This window comes from Phyllostomus discolor, chromosome 5, assembly GCF_004126475.2.
Source record: "Phyllostomus discolor isolate MPI-MPIP mPhyDis1 chromosome 5, mPhyDis1.pri.v3, whole genome shotgun sequence".
Lineage (NCBI taxonomy): Eukaryota > Metazoa > Chordata > Mammalia > Chiroptera > Phyllostomidae > Phyllostomus > Phyllostomus discolor.
The window spans coordinates 148534396-148551363 of record NC_040907.2 but is presented as its reverse complement, the minus strand read 5'-3'; the positions used below and the strand labels follow the sequence as shown (position 1 = coordinate 148551363).

The 16968-nt window shown below is 39.3% G+C and overlaps 2 protein-coding genes across 2 annotated transcripts in view; one reads left to right on the top strand and one right to left on the bottom strand.

Moving 5' to 3' along the window:
• LOC114496071 (cytochrome P450 2C21-like) overlaps positions 1–15618 on the top strand; it is a 29426-nt gene extending 13808 nt beyond the window's left edge. The window contains exons 7-9 of the mRNA XM_028511314.1: positions 8440–8627; positions 9463–9604; positions 15437–15618. Of these exons, the coding sequence (XP_028367115.1) occupies positions 8440–8627; positions 9463–9604; positions 15437–15618 (512 nt within the window). The remainder of the gene's footprint in view (positions 1–8439; positions 8628–9462; positions 9605–15436) is intronic.
• LOC114496072 (cytochrome P450 2C19-like) overlaps positions 1–16968 on the bottom strand; it is a 186684-nt gene that overhangs the window by 102181 nt on the left and 67535 nt on the right. The window lies entirely within an intron of this gene.

The following is a 16968-nucleotide window of genomic DNA, read 5'->3' as shown; positions in this document are numbered from 1 at the left end:
GGGGGACAGACATATCAGTAAAAATGTTGCTGCGTGAAATATCTGAGATTTTCCTGCCTATGTTCTCCTCTAGGACTTTAATGGTGACATGGCTTATATTTAGGTTTTTTATCCACCTTGAATTTATTTTTGTGTATGATGTAAGTTGGTACTGGAGTTTCATTTTTTTTTTTGCATGTAGCTGTCCAGTTCTCCCAACACCATTTGTTGAAGAGACTGTTTTTACTCCATTTTATGTTCCTGACCCCTTAGTCAAATATTAATTGGCCATAGAAATAAGCCCAAGTTAATTGGGCTTATTTCTCTGTTTTTATGAAGAACTCTCTGTTCTGTTCCATTGGTCCATATGTCTGTTCTAATGCCAGTGTCAGGCTGTTTTGATTACAGTGGCCTTGTAATACAGTTGGATATCAGGTATTGTGATCCCTCCTACTTTGCTCTTCTTTCTCAAACTTGCAGCAGCTATTCGGGGTCATTTATGGTTCCATATAAATTTTTGAAAGGTTTGTTTTATGTCTGTGAAATATGCCATTGGTACTTTAATAGGTATTGCATTGAATATATAAACTGCTTTGGGTAGTGTGGACATTTCGATAATGTTAATTCTTCCAATCCATGAGCATGGTATATGTTTCCATTTGTTTGTGTCTTCCTTCCTTAATTTCTTTCTTCAGTGTTGTGTAGTTTTCTGTATACAGGTCTTTTACTTCCTTGGTTAGATTTATTCCTAGGTATTTTGTTTTTCTTTTTGCTATATAAAATGGAATTGTTTTCTTCATTTCTGCTTTTGCTGTTTCAATGTTGGTATACAAAAATGCCTTTGATTTCTGGATATTGACTTTGTATCTAGCTATTTTGCCAAATTTGTTTATTAGGTCAAGCAGTTTTTTGGTAGAGTCTATAGGATTTTCTATGTACACTATCATGTCATCTGCAAACAATGACAGTTTTGTTTCCTCCTTTCTGATTTGGATGCCTTTTATTTCCTTTTCTTGTCTGATTGCTGTGGCTATACTTCCAATACTATATTGAATAAAAGTGGTGAAAGTGGACAACCTTGTCTTGTTCCTGATCTTAGTGGAAAAGAGTTTAGTTTTTGCCCATTGAGTATGATGTTGGCTGTAGGGCTCTCATATATGGCCTTTATTATGTTGAGGAATTCTCCCTCTATTCCTACTTTGCTGAGTGTTTTTATCATAAATGGGTGCTGTACCTTATCAAACGCTTTTTCTGAATCTATTGATATGATCATGTGATTTTTGTCTTTGTTTTTTGTCTATGTGATGTATTACATTTACTGATTTGTGAATATTAAACCATCCTTGCATCCCTGGAATGAATCCCACTTGGTCATGGTGTATGATCTTTTTAATGTATTGTTTGATGCGGCTTATCAATATTTTGTTGAGGATTTTAGCATCTATGTTTATCAGTGATATTGGCCTGAAGTTTTCTTACTTTGTTTTGTCTTTATCTGGTATGGGATTAGGATGATGATGACTTCATAAAAAGAATTTGGGAGTCTTCCATCATTCTGGATATTTTGGAATAGTCTGTGAAGGATAAGGGTTAGCTCTTCCTTAAATGCTTTGTAGAATTCTCCTGTGAAACCATCTGGACCCGGACTTTTGTGTGTCGGGAGTTTTTTGATTACTGCTTCAATTTCATCTCTGTTATTGGTCTGTTCAGGCTTTCTGCTTCTTTTTTATTGAGTTTTGGAAGATTATATTTTTCTAGAAATTTGTCCATCTCACCTAGGTTTTCAAATTTCTTAGCATACGGTTCTTCATAGTAATTTCTTACAATCCTTTGTATTTCTGTGGTGTCAGTTGTAATCCCTTCTCTTTCATTTCTGATTGTGTTTATTTGGATCGTTTCTCTTTTTTTCTTGATGAGCCTGCTTAAAGGCTTGTCGATTTTATTTATCTTTTCAAAGAACCAGCTCCTGGATTCATTGATTCTTAAAAATGTGCTTTTAGTTTCTATGTCATTTAATTCTGCTCTGATCTTGGTTATTTCCTCCCTTCTGCTTGCTCTGGGCTGTATTTGTTGTTGTTCCTCAAGTTCTTGTAGACATATGATTAGGTTGTTTGTTTGAACTGTTTCTGTCATTTTTTAAAGATTTTATTTATTTATTTTTTTAGAAAGGGAAGGGAAGGAGGAAGAGAGAAAGAAACATCAATGTGTGGTAGCTGCAGGTCATGGCCTGCAACCCAGGCATGTACCCTGACTGGGAATCGAACCTGCGACACTTTGTTTCACAGCCCACACTCAATCCACTGAGCTATGCCAGCCAGGGCTGTTTCTGTCTTTTTTAGGTAGGCCTGTATCACTATGAACTTCCCTCTCAGGACTGTCTTGACTGTGTCCCATAAGTTTTGGGTTGTTCTGAGTTCATTTTTGTTTGTTTCCAGAAACTTTTTGGTTTCTCCCTTTATTTTATTCTTGACCCATTGATTATTTAATAGCATGCTATTCAATCTCCATGATTTTGAGTGTTTTGGGTTTCTTCCCTTGGGGGCTGGTTTCTAGTTTCAGTCCTTTGTAGTCAGAGAAAATTCTTGGTATAATTTCCATTTTTTTTTAAATTTTTTGAGGCTTGCTTTGTGTGCTATCATGTGGTCTATCTTTGAAAATGTTGCATGTGCATTGGAAAAAAATGTGTATTTTATTTCTTTTGGATGAAGTTAAGTCCATTTCCTCTAGGGTATTGTTCAATGCTACAATATCTTTGTAGATATTTTGTTTGGAAGATCTGTCCATTTTTGACAGTGGGGTGTTAAATTCCCCTGCTATAATTTTGTTGCTGTCAATATCTTTCTTGAAGTCCTCTAAGATTTTCTTTATGTATTTGGGTGCTCCTATGTTGGGTGTATATATATTTACAATGTTTAAGTCTTCTTGGTGCATTCTTTCCCTGAGTATTATGAAGTGACCTTCTGGATCTCTTTTTATGGCCCCTCTTTTGAAATCTATTTTGTCTGATATGAGTATTACTACCCCAGCTTTTTTTTTTTCCTGTCTGTTTGCTTGAAAATTTTGTTTCCAGCCCTTCACTTTCAGCCTGTGCAGGTCTTTAATCCTGAGGTGGTTCTCTTGTAGGCAACATATGTGTGGGTCATTCTTTCATATCCATTCAACTATTCTATGTCTTTTGATTGGAGCATTTAATCCATTTACATTTAAGGTTATTACTGATAGATACTTATTCATTGCCATTTTCACACCTGTGTTCCTCTCTCTCTCTCTCTTTTCCTTAAAACAGGGCCTTTAGCATCTCTTGCAGAGCTGGTTTAGTGGAGGTGTATTCTTTTACACTTCTTTTATCTGGGAAGCTTCTTATTTCATCTTCTATCTTGATTGAGAGCCCTGGTGGGTAAATTAGCCTTGGTTGGAGACCTCTGGTTCTCATTACTTGGAATATTTCTTGCCATTCTCTTCTGGCTTGGAGTGTTTCCATTGAGAAGTCAGCTGCTAACCTTATTGGAGCGCCCTTGTATGTTACTTCCTGTTTTCCCCTTGCTGCCTTTAATATTCTCTCGTCTTGAAATTTTGCCATTTTAATTATGATGTGTCTTGAGGTGGGCTTCTTTGGGTTCCTCTTGATTGGGACTCTCTGTGTTTCCTGGATTTGTGTGACTTTTTCTCTCATCAAATTAGGGAAGTTTTCCATCATTACTTTTTCAAATAGGCTTTCTATCCCTTCCTTTTCCTCTTCTCCTTCTGGTATCCCTATTATATGGATATTATTAGGTTTTATATTGTCTTGCATTTCTCTTAACCCCTCTTCATTCTTTTTGGGCCTCTTTTCCTTTTGTTGCTCCTTCTGGGTGATTTCTTCTACTTTGTCCTCTAGCTTACTGATCTGATCTTCTACTCTTCCAGTCAATCCTGCTTTTCATTCCTTCTACTGTGTTCTTCAGTTCAGAAATTGTATTCTTCATTTCCTCTTGGCCCTTGCTGATAGTTTCTATTTCATTTTTCATGTTGATATAGTTTGCAGTGAGCTCATTGTAGCTTCCCTGTAGTTTCTGGTAGCTCATTGTGAGTTCATTGAGCTTCCTGACATTCGTTACTTTGAACTCAATATCTGATAGTTGAGTTGCCTCTATTTCATTTAGCATTCTTTCTGAGACTTCCTCCTTTCCTTTCATTTGGGGATTGTTTCTTTGTCTTCCCATTGTTTGTGAGACTCTTCTTGTTAGCCTCAGCTTCTTAAATTGATCTGTTCTGGCTCCCTGGGTTTGTGGTGTGAACTTCTGTGGTAGAATACCTTTGAGATTCAGTGGTGCAGTCTCCTTGATCTCCCGAGCTCATTGGTCTTGGGCTGTTGTTTAAGTTGGCTCTGTGTTTGTCTTTGGGTTTTGATTGTTGTTGGGTCTTGCTTTAGTGGTTCCTTCCCACCAGCTGGTTAAATGAGGGTCACTCTGTCCACCACCTCCTGTATTTTGTTGTGCTGGTGAGGGCAGGTTGTGTTGATGCTGGTTCTTTCGTGTCTATAAGGTTTTGAGGATTCTCTCTTGCTCTTGTTCAGTTGTTTGTACTGGGTACTGTCTCTACTGTTTAGTTGTATTTCCAGATAGGTCCTGGATTGAGGTTTGTGTGGTTCCCACTCCCTCCTTCACCTTCTTCTGTTGTTATCTGTTAATGGTTCCTTTGTTGTTGGGTTTCCTCTTCCAGTGGATATCCTGGTGTTCACCGCTTCCACCTACTCTTTTTTGTAATCAGTTGAAGGGGGAAGGAAAAATGGTGTAAAACAGCAAGAGAGTATTCTATGATATTTACAGTAGCAGCCAGTAGAGAAGAGATAGGAGATCCTTTTACTATGTATGTAGAGTGTTAACCATGATCTTCTACCCAACTAGCTGACTTTTAGAAAAGAAGAAAAGAAAATAAGACTCTTGTTGTGGAAGGAAGGATTGTGAGTTGGATCTAGAAAGCAGTGAGGTTGTGGGATGTCAGATTCTGAGGTAAGGTGAGAGTAAAGGATATTAATGTGTAGTGTGTGAGAGAATAGAGTTAACCCCTACAGTAATAGAGTTCAGGAAATTTTGAAGTGGGCTAAGTTCTGGGTGGAGTGTTGTAAAGTATTTACAATTGCATGAAACAGCAATTATTTACAATAATATTAGAGCAACAATCATATGACAGAATCTATGAGGTCTACATAACAAGAATAGGGAGTATAGAACCTTGAGTAGTGTGCTAATAGGACACAGGTGAGGTGAAAGACAGTACATTAGCAATACACTATAAAAGAGATATCAGGGGAAACCTGTCAGGTGATACAATATACCTGCCTATTAAAGCATACTATACAGAAAAAAGAGGAATACAAAAATACTATCTTAAAAAATGTAAGAATAATAGAATAATAATAATAATGTAAATATGCAATAACTTCCAGGTTCTCTAATAGCAGAGTGAAATTTGTCTCACTGTCACAGCTGTTGTGATTCCCCTTCTTTGGGTTCAACTCTGGTCTTTTCACAGATTCAGGTTTTTGTCTCACTTGTAGGTTTTTAAAAAATAAAAATAAAAAAGGCAGAGGAAGGAAGGAAGAAGAGATAAAATTGGAGGAGAGAAAGGAGGAAGGAATAAAACAAGAAAGCAGGAAAGAGAGGAAAAAGAAATTAAAAGAGAATAAAAACAATGAAAATTAAAAAATTAAGAATTGTTTTAAAAAAATAGAATAAAATTAAAAAGTCTCTTGGATTCAAAGTGGCCAAACCGGTTTTTCTGGTCTTGCTGGCTGCAGCGGACTGAGGGGTGATTGGTATGGCTTTTCTACCTTTGTTATCAGCATTTGGTCAGCACTGTCTGGGGAGCTATTGTGGCTCATGGGCCCTCTGCCCTGGGTGTGGGAATCAGGTCTTTCTGCAGGGTTACTGCTGTGGACTGGGGTGCAGAGATGCACTCCCATGCAAGAGCTGGAGCGTGCGTGCACCCTTGGCCAACGGCCTCACCCTTCCCAGTGCTATGGGGGTGCACAGGGTTTTGCACAGAAGCACAACCCTCTGGGCAAAGTTGGATGCTGCCTGGCTGGGTGTTAGGAAGGCTGGTGATTACTATAGGAGAATTCCCCAAACAGTGTCTGTCTTTTCACTCCTTCCTCTTGAGAAATTCCTCCTATTCAAGCCTGCGGCTCCACACCGTGGCCTGGCTTCTCCTGCAGCCCAACTCTCCAGCTAGACCAGTGACCATGGGGGTCAGGGCCTGTTGTGCGACCTAACCCCAATGGTGTCCACAGACTCTGAGGGTGCTCACAGCCTTTGTGTGTTTGCTAGTAACTGGGTTCCTCTCGGTGCCACTCAGACCCTGTTTCGCTGGGGAGGAAGCAGTTGTCCCAGCTCTCTCATAAGGACTCTGTGGCAAACCCAGCAGTGGGCGCTGGGCCTGGGGATGCAGCTCCCCCCCCCATCCCTGAGCTGGTCCCTGGAACCCTACAGTGTTGCAGCACTCCTCTCAAAGACTGGTTTTTTGATTCTGCCACAATCCTTGGTCCCCTGTTTTCAGATATGCTGAAGTGTGTTGGTTGTTTGCTCTTCCACTCCGTAGATCGGCCAGGATTCTCTCCTGTGTGCAGAGGGAAGCCAAATCTGCTCCTTCCTACTCCGACACCATTTTCCTTCCTCCGGAATTATAATCTTTCTCTACCAAGGAGACTCTCTAAAAATAAGTTATACACAAATAAAAATTATTGTTAAATATACCTTTTTGGACAAATAACTTTTTCCTCACAAACATGACTTCTCTTACAAATGTAACTTTCCTATTTTCCTCCTCATTTCTATTGAGTACTCATCTAAGAGGATATTTCCTTCATTACTGTATCATTTTTTGTTTCTGACACTTTTAGTGTAATTAAATCTCATGAGCTTATCTCCATAACATCAGCATCAGATTTTTCTACTTCATATGAAGTCCTCTGCCCTCCCTTACAAATGAAATGCTCTCCACATGGTGCAATTTAGAAGCATGGCCTCAAAGTTCCTTACCTGGTGCACATTATGGAATATGATGATGATGTGTTTCTTTCATGTGACACATTCTTTTAGTCAAAATGCTTCACTAACACTTATAAGACCTATATTGCTTACAATGATCAAATTATATGATATTTCTCTCAAACATTTAAAGCCCTCATTGTGTCCTATTTCCTCATCATTCCCATTGTCATTTACCATTGGGGATTTTTCTTGCATCAGACCCATTATATTGTCCTTTTTTTTTCCTTCCCATCATCATTTCTTAATGTGACATTTTACTAAGAATATGATTTTTTATGCAGTTCCTAACCACTTCGTATGCTACCCTCTTCTGGACAAAATTCCAGACCCTCAAGTTGAGAAGGCAAAGTTTAAAGCTCCTCTAAAATTCCTAACTTTTTCTTCCTTAAAGCTATTAAGACACAGAATTTCCACACACTTCATTCAAAGACCCATTTTCAGGTGGTACATAAATCCCATTTGACTGAAGTAGCAATCTGGTATTAGAGAAGATGGGTTCCAGTCTCTAAAAATAGTGACTTCCAATTCTGACTCTACTGAGTAGCTCTGCAACCGGAGCCTCATGTACCTCTTCCATATGTCAGTCCCTCAAATCTTTAAGGGAAAAGAAAATAATTCTTAACATGCACGGTCTTTCCCACAAAGGAAAAGTTAATAAGAATTTGTTTAGAACTAATGAATAGTCTTAATTAAACTGTGTATGATTACTGTGATGTACTTTGTAGATAAAAGAAAAATAATTCACTAATATGACTTACTTTCAGTAATCTTATTCATTTCCTAAGACTGTGGATTTGGGAATGAGAGAGACCACGTAACACCTGGATGTCCTTAAGAAATATGTTTACTTTTCTGGACCTGTTTCCTCAGTTTTAAATACAAAAACTAACACTCAAGACATAGAACTATTTTGAGAAATTATAAAGTAATATAATATATAGTGTGGCATGGTGTCAAGTTTTGCATGCTAAATAAATGTTAACTTCCTTCTTGTTTCTACTGCTGCATCAACTAAATGTTTTATTTAATTGTTCTGTTTATTAAGAATTTACTGTACTGGGTACTTCATAGCACCTTGGAAGTTACATACTTAAGGAAATAAAAACAACACATGCAAAGAAATTAAACTACATGGTTTGTAGCGAGTCTTCAAGATCCCAGACCTCTGAGTATATCAACACAAAATACACAGAGAGTCAGAGTAGACAACTGAATTTCAAGGTACCATTGTGTTTTACATGTACATATATTTAAGTATTTAATGAGATTCCAATTTCCCCTAAAGCTGAAATTCTGTTTCTTTTTTCCCCTTGTGGAGGTAGCCATATGTAATTTTCCCTTCTCTCCATCTCCACCACAAGAAACCAAAATTAAGGTCACTTCTAAAATATTATGCATTTCACATGAATTCTGATTCCTACATTGCCAGCTAAAGTCCAGGAAGAAATTGACCATGTGGTTGGCAGAGACCGGAGCCCCTGCATGCAGGACAGGAGCCACATGCCCTACACAGATGCTGTGGTGCATGAGATCCAAAGATACATTGACCTCCTCCCTAACAACCTGCCCCATGTGGTGAGCCGGGACATTAAGTTCAGAGACTACTTTATTCCAAAGGTGAGAGATATTCCATCTACACTCCTCCATAAGAATGTCAGGTTTGAACAATTGCTGTAGTAGAACTATAGACTGCCTAAATTTCTACAGGTATTGCATACTCAGAAATCAGGCACCTCACCCTCTGGCTACATGCTCTTTTGCTTCTAGTTTGTGGATACTATTTTATGAATATAATACTGCTTAGATTCCCACAGCATTTTTAGTTCAGTCCACCTATCCATCAGCCCACTCTGCTGTTCACTTCTCTGCTTTCCAGGGTATGTTTTATCACTCATACCTCTTAGCCAGATTCTTATACTCCCTTTACCACCTAAACTATCTGTTTCACTTACCTGTCGATTATTTCAAGAAAGAACATATGCAAAAAGTCAACTGAAGCTAGTAAGCAGTGGGAGGGGACATGTACCAGTTTCTCATTTTGATTGGGAAATAAGGGGTTTTCTAGAAGATAGCCACTCAAGTAGAGTTCTGAAAAAGACCTCATACTTGGTTCCAAAGAGAATGAGCTGGATTTTCAGTGACACCAGCACTTTTAAACAATAGAGCATTTTATTTCAAACAATGAATTGCAGGGAGCTTCCTTAGTTTTCTGAAAAGCAAGTGCTGACATCAGGCTTCAAACTGAAGAGGATGGCCTCAGAGTCAGAGCAGTGTCCTGAACTGGCATGATATAAGACTTCGTAGGCTTGGTCATTGATATGAAATATATAAATTATCTTTTTGTACCTCAATATCCTCATGTATGAAACAAGAGGATTAGATGAGGGACTTGTTTTTTTTCAAGCTCCATAACCTTCTTTGTAATCCAGTTTATCTGCTTTCTTTGTATTAGGGCACAACCATATTTACATCTCTGACTTCTGTCCTGCATGATGACAAAGAGTTCCCCAACCCAGATCAATTTGATCCTGGCCATTTCCTCGATGAAAGTGGCAACTTTAAGAAGAGTGACTACTTCATGCCTTTTTCAGCAGGTAAGGAAGCTTCATTTTTATCTGTACATGAGGGGCACAAGAGATGAGGGAAGGCTTCGCATAGAGACTACTCTGGCCTAGACAAATGCACAATTGCATGAGGCCAGTGCCACCACCCTGAAAGTCCAGCTTATTTCTCCTTGGATTGGAGTCTGCTCCATGAGCTCTGTCCCATAACCCCCCACCGAGATTCCCCTAGAAGTCCAATTGCAACCAGACTTTTCTCACCTTCTCTGAGAAGCCAGTTTATTCAATGCACTTCACTAAGGATCCTATATGTGGCAGCCTCATGCTCGGATCCAAGGATAAAACATGAGTAAGAAACAGATCATGTAGAGAGAGTAAGGCAAATTAACAGGCAATGTGACCCCAGAGAGACAAGTGGTCATTGAGGAGCTGTTGTGGGAGCTCAAGCAGAGGAGCTCGTGAATCTTGCCTTTTGGTGGGGTGGGGCAGAAGGCAACATAGGTGGAAGGTGAGGGAAATTTTCTTACAGGAAGTAGCATGTGAGTATCTTCCTTTAATTAGTCAGGGTCCTGGGAAGAAATAAGTGGTATGCTCAAAAAGGTCCACTAAAGAAAGTTTAATGAAAAGACTGTTTCCAGAGGTGTGGGGAAGATTAAAAGGAGTAACAGTGTGTTAAAATCCTCAAGGGCTGGCACCCACAGAAGGACATTACCATCCTAAGATGGAAGAAATGAAGGAAGGGCACTGTTACTGGAACCCAAATAGATCTTTAGGAAGGAGAGATGGGATGCCTCAATAATAGATGTGTCTATAGGTGGAGGAATACAACCACTGTCTAAACTGTGGCCTGACAGGGTGGTACTACAAAAAATAAATATTTTGGCTATTTCCATATCTAATCCTCTAAGTTCATTCATTGCCCAGAAGGAACTAACTTCTGGGTTTATGCAGGCCATAGAAATCAGCTTCCTGAACACAGAGTAAGCTTGAAAGACAAATATACATAGAATGACCTGAAAGGATGGAGAAATAGAGAATATTCAGCACACTCCAAAGGAGAAAAAGTGGGAAGAGTAGAGGGTGATGGGCCTTTCTCATAAAAGTCACTCAAACAGAGAAAAAAATGGGAGATTTGCATCTAATTGAAAGCTAAGAAAATAGGTATCAATCAACCCTTGGCTTTGTTGTCCCAAGATTATGAACAATTCCAAGAGATGATCCTAAAGCTAGACATTGCTATGCTCCTTATCTTTCTTCCTATACAATGAGCCTGTTCAAGATTTCTATTCATATCATAAGACCTGCAGGCTAGCTTTTGTCTGGACACTGTGGGTATAGTCATCACTAGATATAAAGCCTCACCTTAAAAACTTAAATTGCAGAATTCTAGACAGATGAATAATTAGAATTTATTTTTAATATACTTTTTATTCCTTACCTGAGGACATTTTCTTCCTTGTTTTTTAGTGAGAAACAAAGTGGGGAGAGAGGGAGGGAGGGAAACATTGACATAAGAGAGAAACATCAATCTATTGCCTTTCTGATGCCTTCAAGCAGGGACCAAATCCCCAACCAAGGCATGTGCCCTGATCAGGAATAAAACCTGTGAACTTTTGGTTCACAGGCTGATGCTCCCACCACCTGAGTCACACCAGCCAGAGTGAATGATTAGAATTTCCTGTGAAGTGTGCTATATTAGAAGCATTAATGATGGTTGCAGAAATCAGATAAGTGAGTTATACATATCAAGAGCACATCAGCCCTGGCTGGCATAGCTCAGTGGATTGAGCACGGGCTGGGAACCAAAGTGTCCCAGGTTCGATTCCCAGCCAGGGCACATGCCTGGGTTGCAGGACATAACCCCCAGCAACTGCACATTGATACATTGATGTTTCTCTCTCTCTCTCTCTCTCTCTCTCTCTCTCTCTCTCTCTCTCTCTCTCTCCCTCCCTTCCCTCTCTAAAAATAAATAAATAAAATCTTAAGAAAAAAAAAGAGCACATCAAGGAAGATTGTGTACAATATATGACATCTGAACTGGTCTATAAAAATTAAGAATAACAGCAGGCAGAGGAGAGAGGAAGATTTTCACTTGGAAAAATGAGTGGAATCTGAGATAAGATTGAAATATCCAGTCTGAATGGGGATTAGTGAATAGCTATGCTTGTGACCAGTTTGTGATGTTTCTTCTTATACTTGGCAGTGATAAACTCTTGAAATTTTTGAAGTCAGGGCCATAACAAGGTTAAAATTGTCTTTTAGCAACTAGATGAGGAGAAATATACCTATTGATGAATATTGGGTTGGAGGTAGATGGAAAAGTATAATGTGTGTCTCATGCCAACTAGGGAAGGAAGGTGAGTGTGTATGTTTGTGTATGTAAAAATGTCACAATGAAGACTTCAGCAAAGTAAATCCAATGTGGGTGCACACAAAAGATTTTTTCCTAAAGGATGCACACAGAAATATGTGCTCCAGTCAACATGGAGGCGTAGTTATACATACTTTGCCTTCATGCACATCTATAAAAAATACAGCTAAATTAGATAACTAGACAAAATACAACTAGACAAAACAAACATCCCCCAGAATTGTCAGAAAATCAAGCTTTGTGGAAGTCTGACAACCAAGGATCTAAACAAGCCACATTCATCCACACGGGTAGGAAAGGTGGAGATGCGGAGAGGAACAGAGAGGCTCAAGGAGATGTGCGGAGATGGAGAGGCATGTACACTTGGAGCAGAATGAAGAGGAGTGGAGATGGGAATGGGTGGTCCCACATCCACATTTGGTGGATAAAAAATGGGAGGAATATCTCAGAAGCAAGATATTCCAGCCCCAGTCCAGACCACCCAGCCCAGTGTTCTGGTGGCAGGAAAATAAGACCCCATAACTTCTGGCTGTGAAAACTAGTGGGGGTGGGTACAGAAGAAGAAACTGCAGGGTTATCAAGACACTCTTGTTAAAGGGCACTCAACAGACTTAAGACTCACACAGACACACCCACTCTGGGATACAGCAGCAGGGCAACAGCTGGAAGGGCACCAGTGACGTATGGGGAGAAAGTGAATTGCAAGTGCTGGGAGACAGATTCCTCCTGGGCAAAACTCCAGAGGCTAAGCAGCAGTATTGCCACCTCTGTGCATCGATGCTCATGCAGAGCAACAGAGCAGTGACATGGGATGCCCCACCTTTGCGATTACCTAAGGCTCTGTCCCATATAACTTAACAAGTGAGCATTTCTACCATAGCCCACACTAAAACAGGGAGTCAAAGCAGTTCTATTTAATATACAGAAACAAACACTGGGAGAGTGCCAAAATGAAGACACAAAGAAGTATGGCTCGAATCAAAGAACAGAACAAAACTCCAGATAAAAACTAAATGAAATGGAGATAAGCAAACTCTCAGATGTACAATTCAAAACATTGGTTATCAGGATGCTCCAGGAACTCACTAGGTACCTCATTGGCATAAAAAAGACCCAGAAATGAACATGGCATTAGAAATACAGCAAAATCTACAGGGAACCAACAGTGCAGAGGATGAAGCCGAGAATCAAATCATTGATTAGGAACACAAGGAAGGAAAAAGCATTCCATCAGAGCAACAGGAAGAAAAAAGAATTCAGAAAAACAAGGGTACGCTTAGGAACCTCTGGGACATCTTTAAATGTACCAACATCTGAATCACAGGGGTACCAGAAGGAGAAGAAGAAGAGCAAGCAATGGAAACATGTTTGAAAAAGCAATAAACGGAAACTTCCCTAATTTGGTGAAGGTGATAGACATATAAGTTCAGGAAGCACAGAAAGTCACAAACAGGATAGACCCAAAGAGGACCACACCAAGACACATCATAATTAAAATGCCAGAGATTAAAGGAAAGGAGAGAATCTTAAAAGTAGCAAGAGAAAAGCAGAGAGTTACATACAAAGGAGTTCCCAGAAGACTGTCAGCTGGTCTCAAAAATAACTTTGCAGGCTAGAAAGGACTGGCAAAAAGTGTTGAAAGTGATGAAAAGCAAGGACCTACAGCCTAAATTACTCTATCCAGCAGAGCCATCATTTGGAATTGAAGGGCAGATAACATGATTCCCAGACAAGGTAAAAGTAAAGGAGTTCATCATCACCAAACCATTATTACATGAAATGCTAAATGGAATTATGTAAGAAAGAGAAGATAAAAACAATAAACATTAAAATGGCAATAAATTCATAGCTATCAAAATTGATTCCAAAATTTTAAAAACTAGGCAAACAAGAAGGGCAAGGACATAGTCATAGCTAGGGAGGTCATTTGGAGGAATATCAGTTGGGAGGGGAAAGGGGAAACATGGGGGAAAGGTGCAGGGATTAGGAAACTCAAATTGGTAGCTGCAAAATAGACAGGGGCATATTAAGAATATTAGAGGTAATGGAGTAGCCAAAGAACTTATATTCAAGACTCCTGGACATGAACTAAGGAGAGGGGGATTGCTGGAACAAATGGGAGTACTGGGTGGAGGGGGGCACAGGAGAAAAAGTGGGGAAAATGATAAGAGTATAATCAATAAAATATATTTATTAAAAGTATATGCTGAGGAAATTAAGAGAACACAGCCTGGGTGTAGATAGGAGAAAACATAGTTTAATTAGTCTTTCATTAATATATTTATTTATTTGTTATAATTATTTTATTGTTGTTCAAATGCAGTTTGTCTGCATTTACACCCCACCCCAGCCATCCCACCTCCCTCTCCTGATTCCACCCTCCCCTTTGGATTTGTCCGTGTGTACTTTGTAGTTGTTCCTGAAAACACTTTCCCCCTCCCCACCACCATTATCACCTCCAACCTCCCCACTCTGGTTACTGTCAGATTATTCTTAATTTCAATGTCTCTGGTTATATTTTGCTTCTTTGTTTGTTTTGTTGATTGGGACCCACTTAAAGTTGAGATCATATGGTATTTGTGTTTCATGGCCTGGCTTATTTCACTTAGCATAATGCTCTCCAGTTCCATCCATGCTGTCACAAAGGGTAGAAACTCCTTCTTTCTTTCTACTATGTAGAATTTATTGTGTGACTGTACCATAGTTTTTTGATCCAACCATTTACTGATGGGCACTTAGGTTGCTTTCAGCACTTGGCTATTGTAAATTGTGCTGCTATGAACATGGGGTGCATAGGTTCTTTTGGATTGGATTTCAGGGTATAATCCCAGCAGTGGAATAGCCGGGTCAAAAGGCAGTTCCATTTTTAGTTTTCTGAGGAAATTCCGTACTGCTTGCCACAGTGGCTGCACCAGTCTTCATTCCCACCAACAGTGCACTAGGGTTTCCTTCACTCCACATCCTCTCCAACACTTGTTGTTTGTTGGTTTATTATGACCATTCTCACTGGTGTGAAGCAGTATCTCACTGTGGTTTTAATTTGCATCTCTCTGATGGCTAGTGCTGCTGAGCATCTTTTCATAGCCCTGGCCATTGTGGCTCAGTGGTTTGAAAGCCGGCCTGCCAAGCAAAGGATTGCCAGTTCGATTCTCAGTCAGGGCACATACCTGGGTTGCAGGCCCCATCTCCAGTTGGGGGCACTGGAGAGGCAACCACACATTGATGTTTCTTTCTCTATCCCTTCCTATCTCTAAAAATAAATAAATAAAATCTTTAAAAAATATGTTTACCTTTTTTATTCATTCCGTTTTCAATACTTAGTATTTTATTGTAGTTTTTCCATTACCATTTATCCCCCATACCTTCTTTCACTTCCACCCACACTCCCCCCCCCCCCCACAATTATCACACTGTTGTCATTCCACATTTTTAAGACTGTATGCTAACTCAGGAACAGAAATAAAATGAATAATTAAATTGCATGTCATTTTTAGGAAAAAGAGTTTGCACTGGAGAAGGCCTGGCCCGCATGGAGCTGTTTTTACTACTGACCCACATATTACAGCATTTTACCTTGAAATCTGTGGTTGATCCAAAGGACATCGACACCACTCCACTTCTCAGTGGGATAGGCTCTGTATCACCCTCCTATGAAGTCTGTTTCATTCCAGTCTGAAGAAGGACAAGCTGCCAACCACTGAGCCAGTTTTGCTAGCATAATCTGAACAAGCAGCTGCTGAACAACTAGTGTTTTAGCTGTTATCCACCTCTTTCTTAACAGCAGGAATGGCATTTCTGAGCTGTCTCTTCTAATTCTTCCCATTCTTGAAAAACTATAAAGCCTCTAGTGTGAGATGTAAGACAATGTCTTTATGACTTAGACCTCTGCAAAGATTTCTGAAAAATTTGGCCACAGAAGCACTAATGATGAGCGATCAAAAAATAGGTCTTTCTTTAAATGAATATTTAAACTTCTATCTATTCATCACAAGATACCATTTAAGATAATCAAGGGAAGATGCACACTAAGTATTTGCAATGAGTATATCCATGAAAGGACTTATATTCAGATTTTTCAAAGAACTAAAAAAAAACCCCACAAAGACACCTCAAGTATTTTAAATGGGCAAACTCTTTGACTAGTCACTTCACAGAGGAGGGTTTTCAAGTGGACAATAAATAGGAGAAAAGATACGCAACTTTTTTAGTTATGTGGGAAATAATAGTAAAACCACAGTGAATTACTAGTATGTACCTACCATCTACTAAAACCTATATCTATGTGAACAAGGAACTTTGTTTTGCTCACTAATAAATATCAATCACTTGAGCAGTGCCTGGCACATACAGGCTCAATAAATACTTGACAAATGAATGATTACCTGAATACATGAATGAAAAATGAATGGTTTGTGGGAATATGAATTTCTGCATTCTCCTTGAAGGACCGTTTGATCATATCTGTTAAAATGTAACTGCACACACCCATCTTTCAAGCAATTCCATTCCTTAGACATTTATTTGATGGCTATTCTTGAATGTGTACCTGGATCAATATGTATGTGGGTGTTCATTTTATAACTATTCACAACAGATTTGAAAAAAATTAAAGTGCTACTGGAGGTGTAATGTACATTATGGTACACTTTTACAATGGACAAATATGCGGAAGGTAAAAACAATTTTCACAATCACATAATTCTGAAGTATTCATGAGGTGGTAGGCTCTGTCCTCATATGAAAACAATTTGCTCAGTCCTTTTAATTCAGTGAATTTGGTACAGTTTAATTCACCCCCACTTAACTGATGAGGACACTGAGGCACAAGCATGTTTATTAACATGTCCGAATGCAAAAGGCCAGTAAGTGACAGAGCTGGAGTGTGAAAAGAAGGTCTAACTCCTTTGTTGACCTTTCAAAGTCTACAGTATGCTGGGTTTGATTCTGGACAGTCTCCTCAGTGTAATCCTCCTGGGATGTAGGGCTGAGAGGAACAGCCTCTCTCCCATCACATAAAACCAGCCTG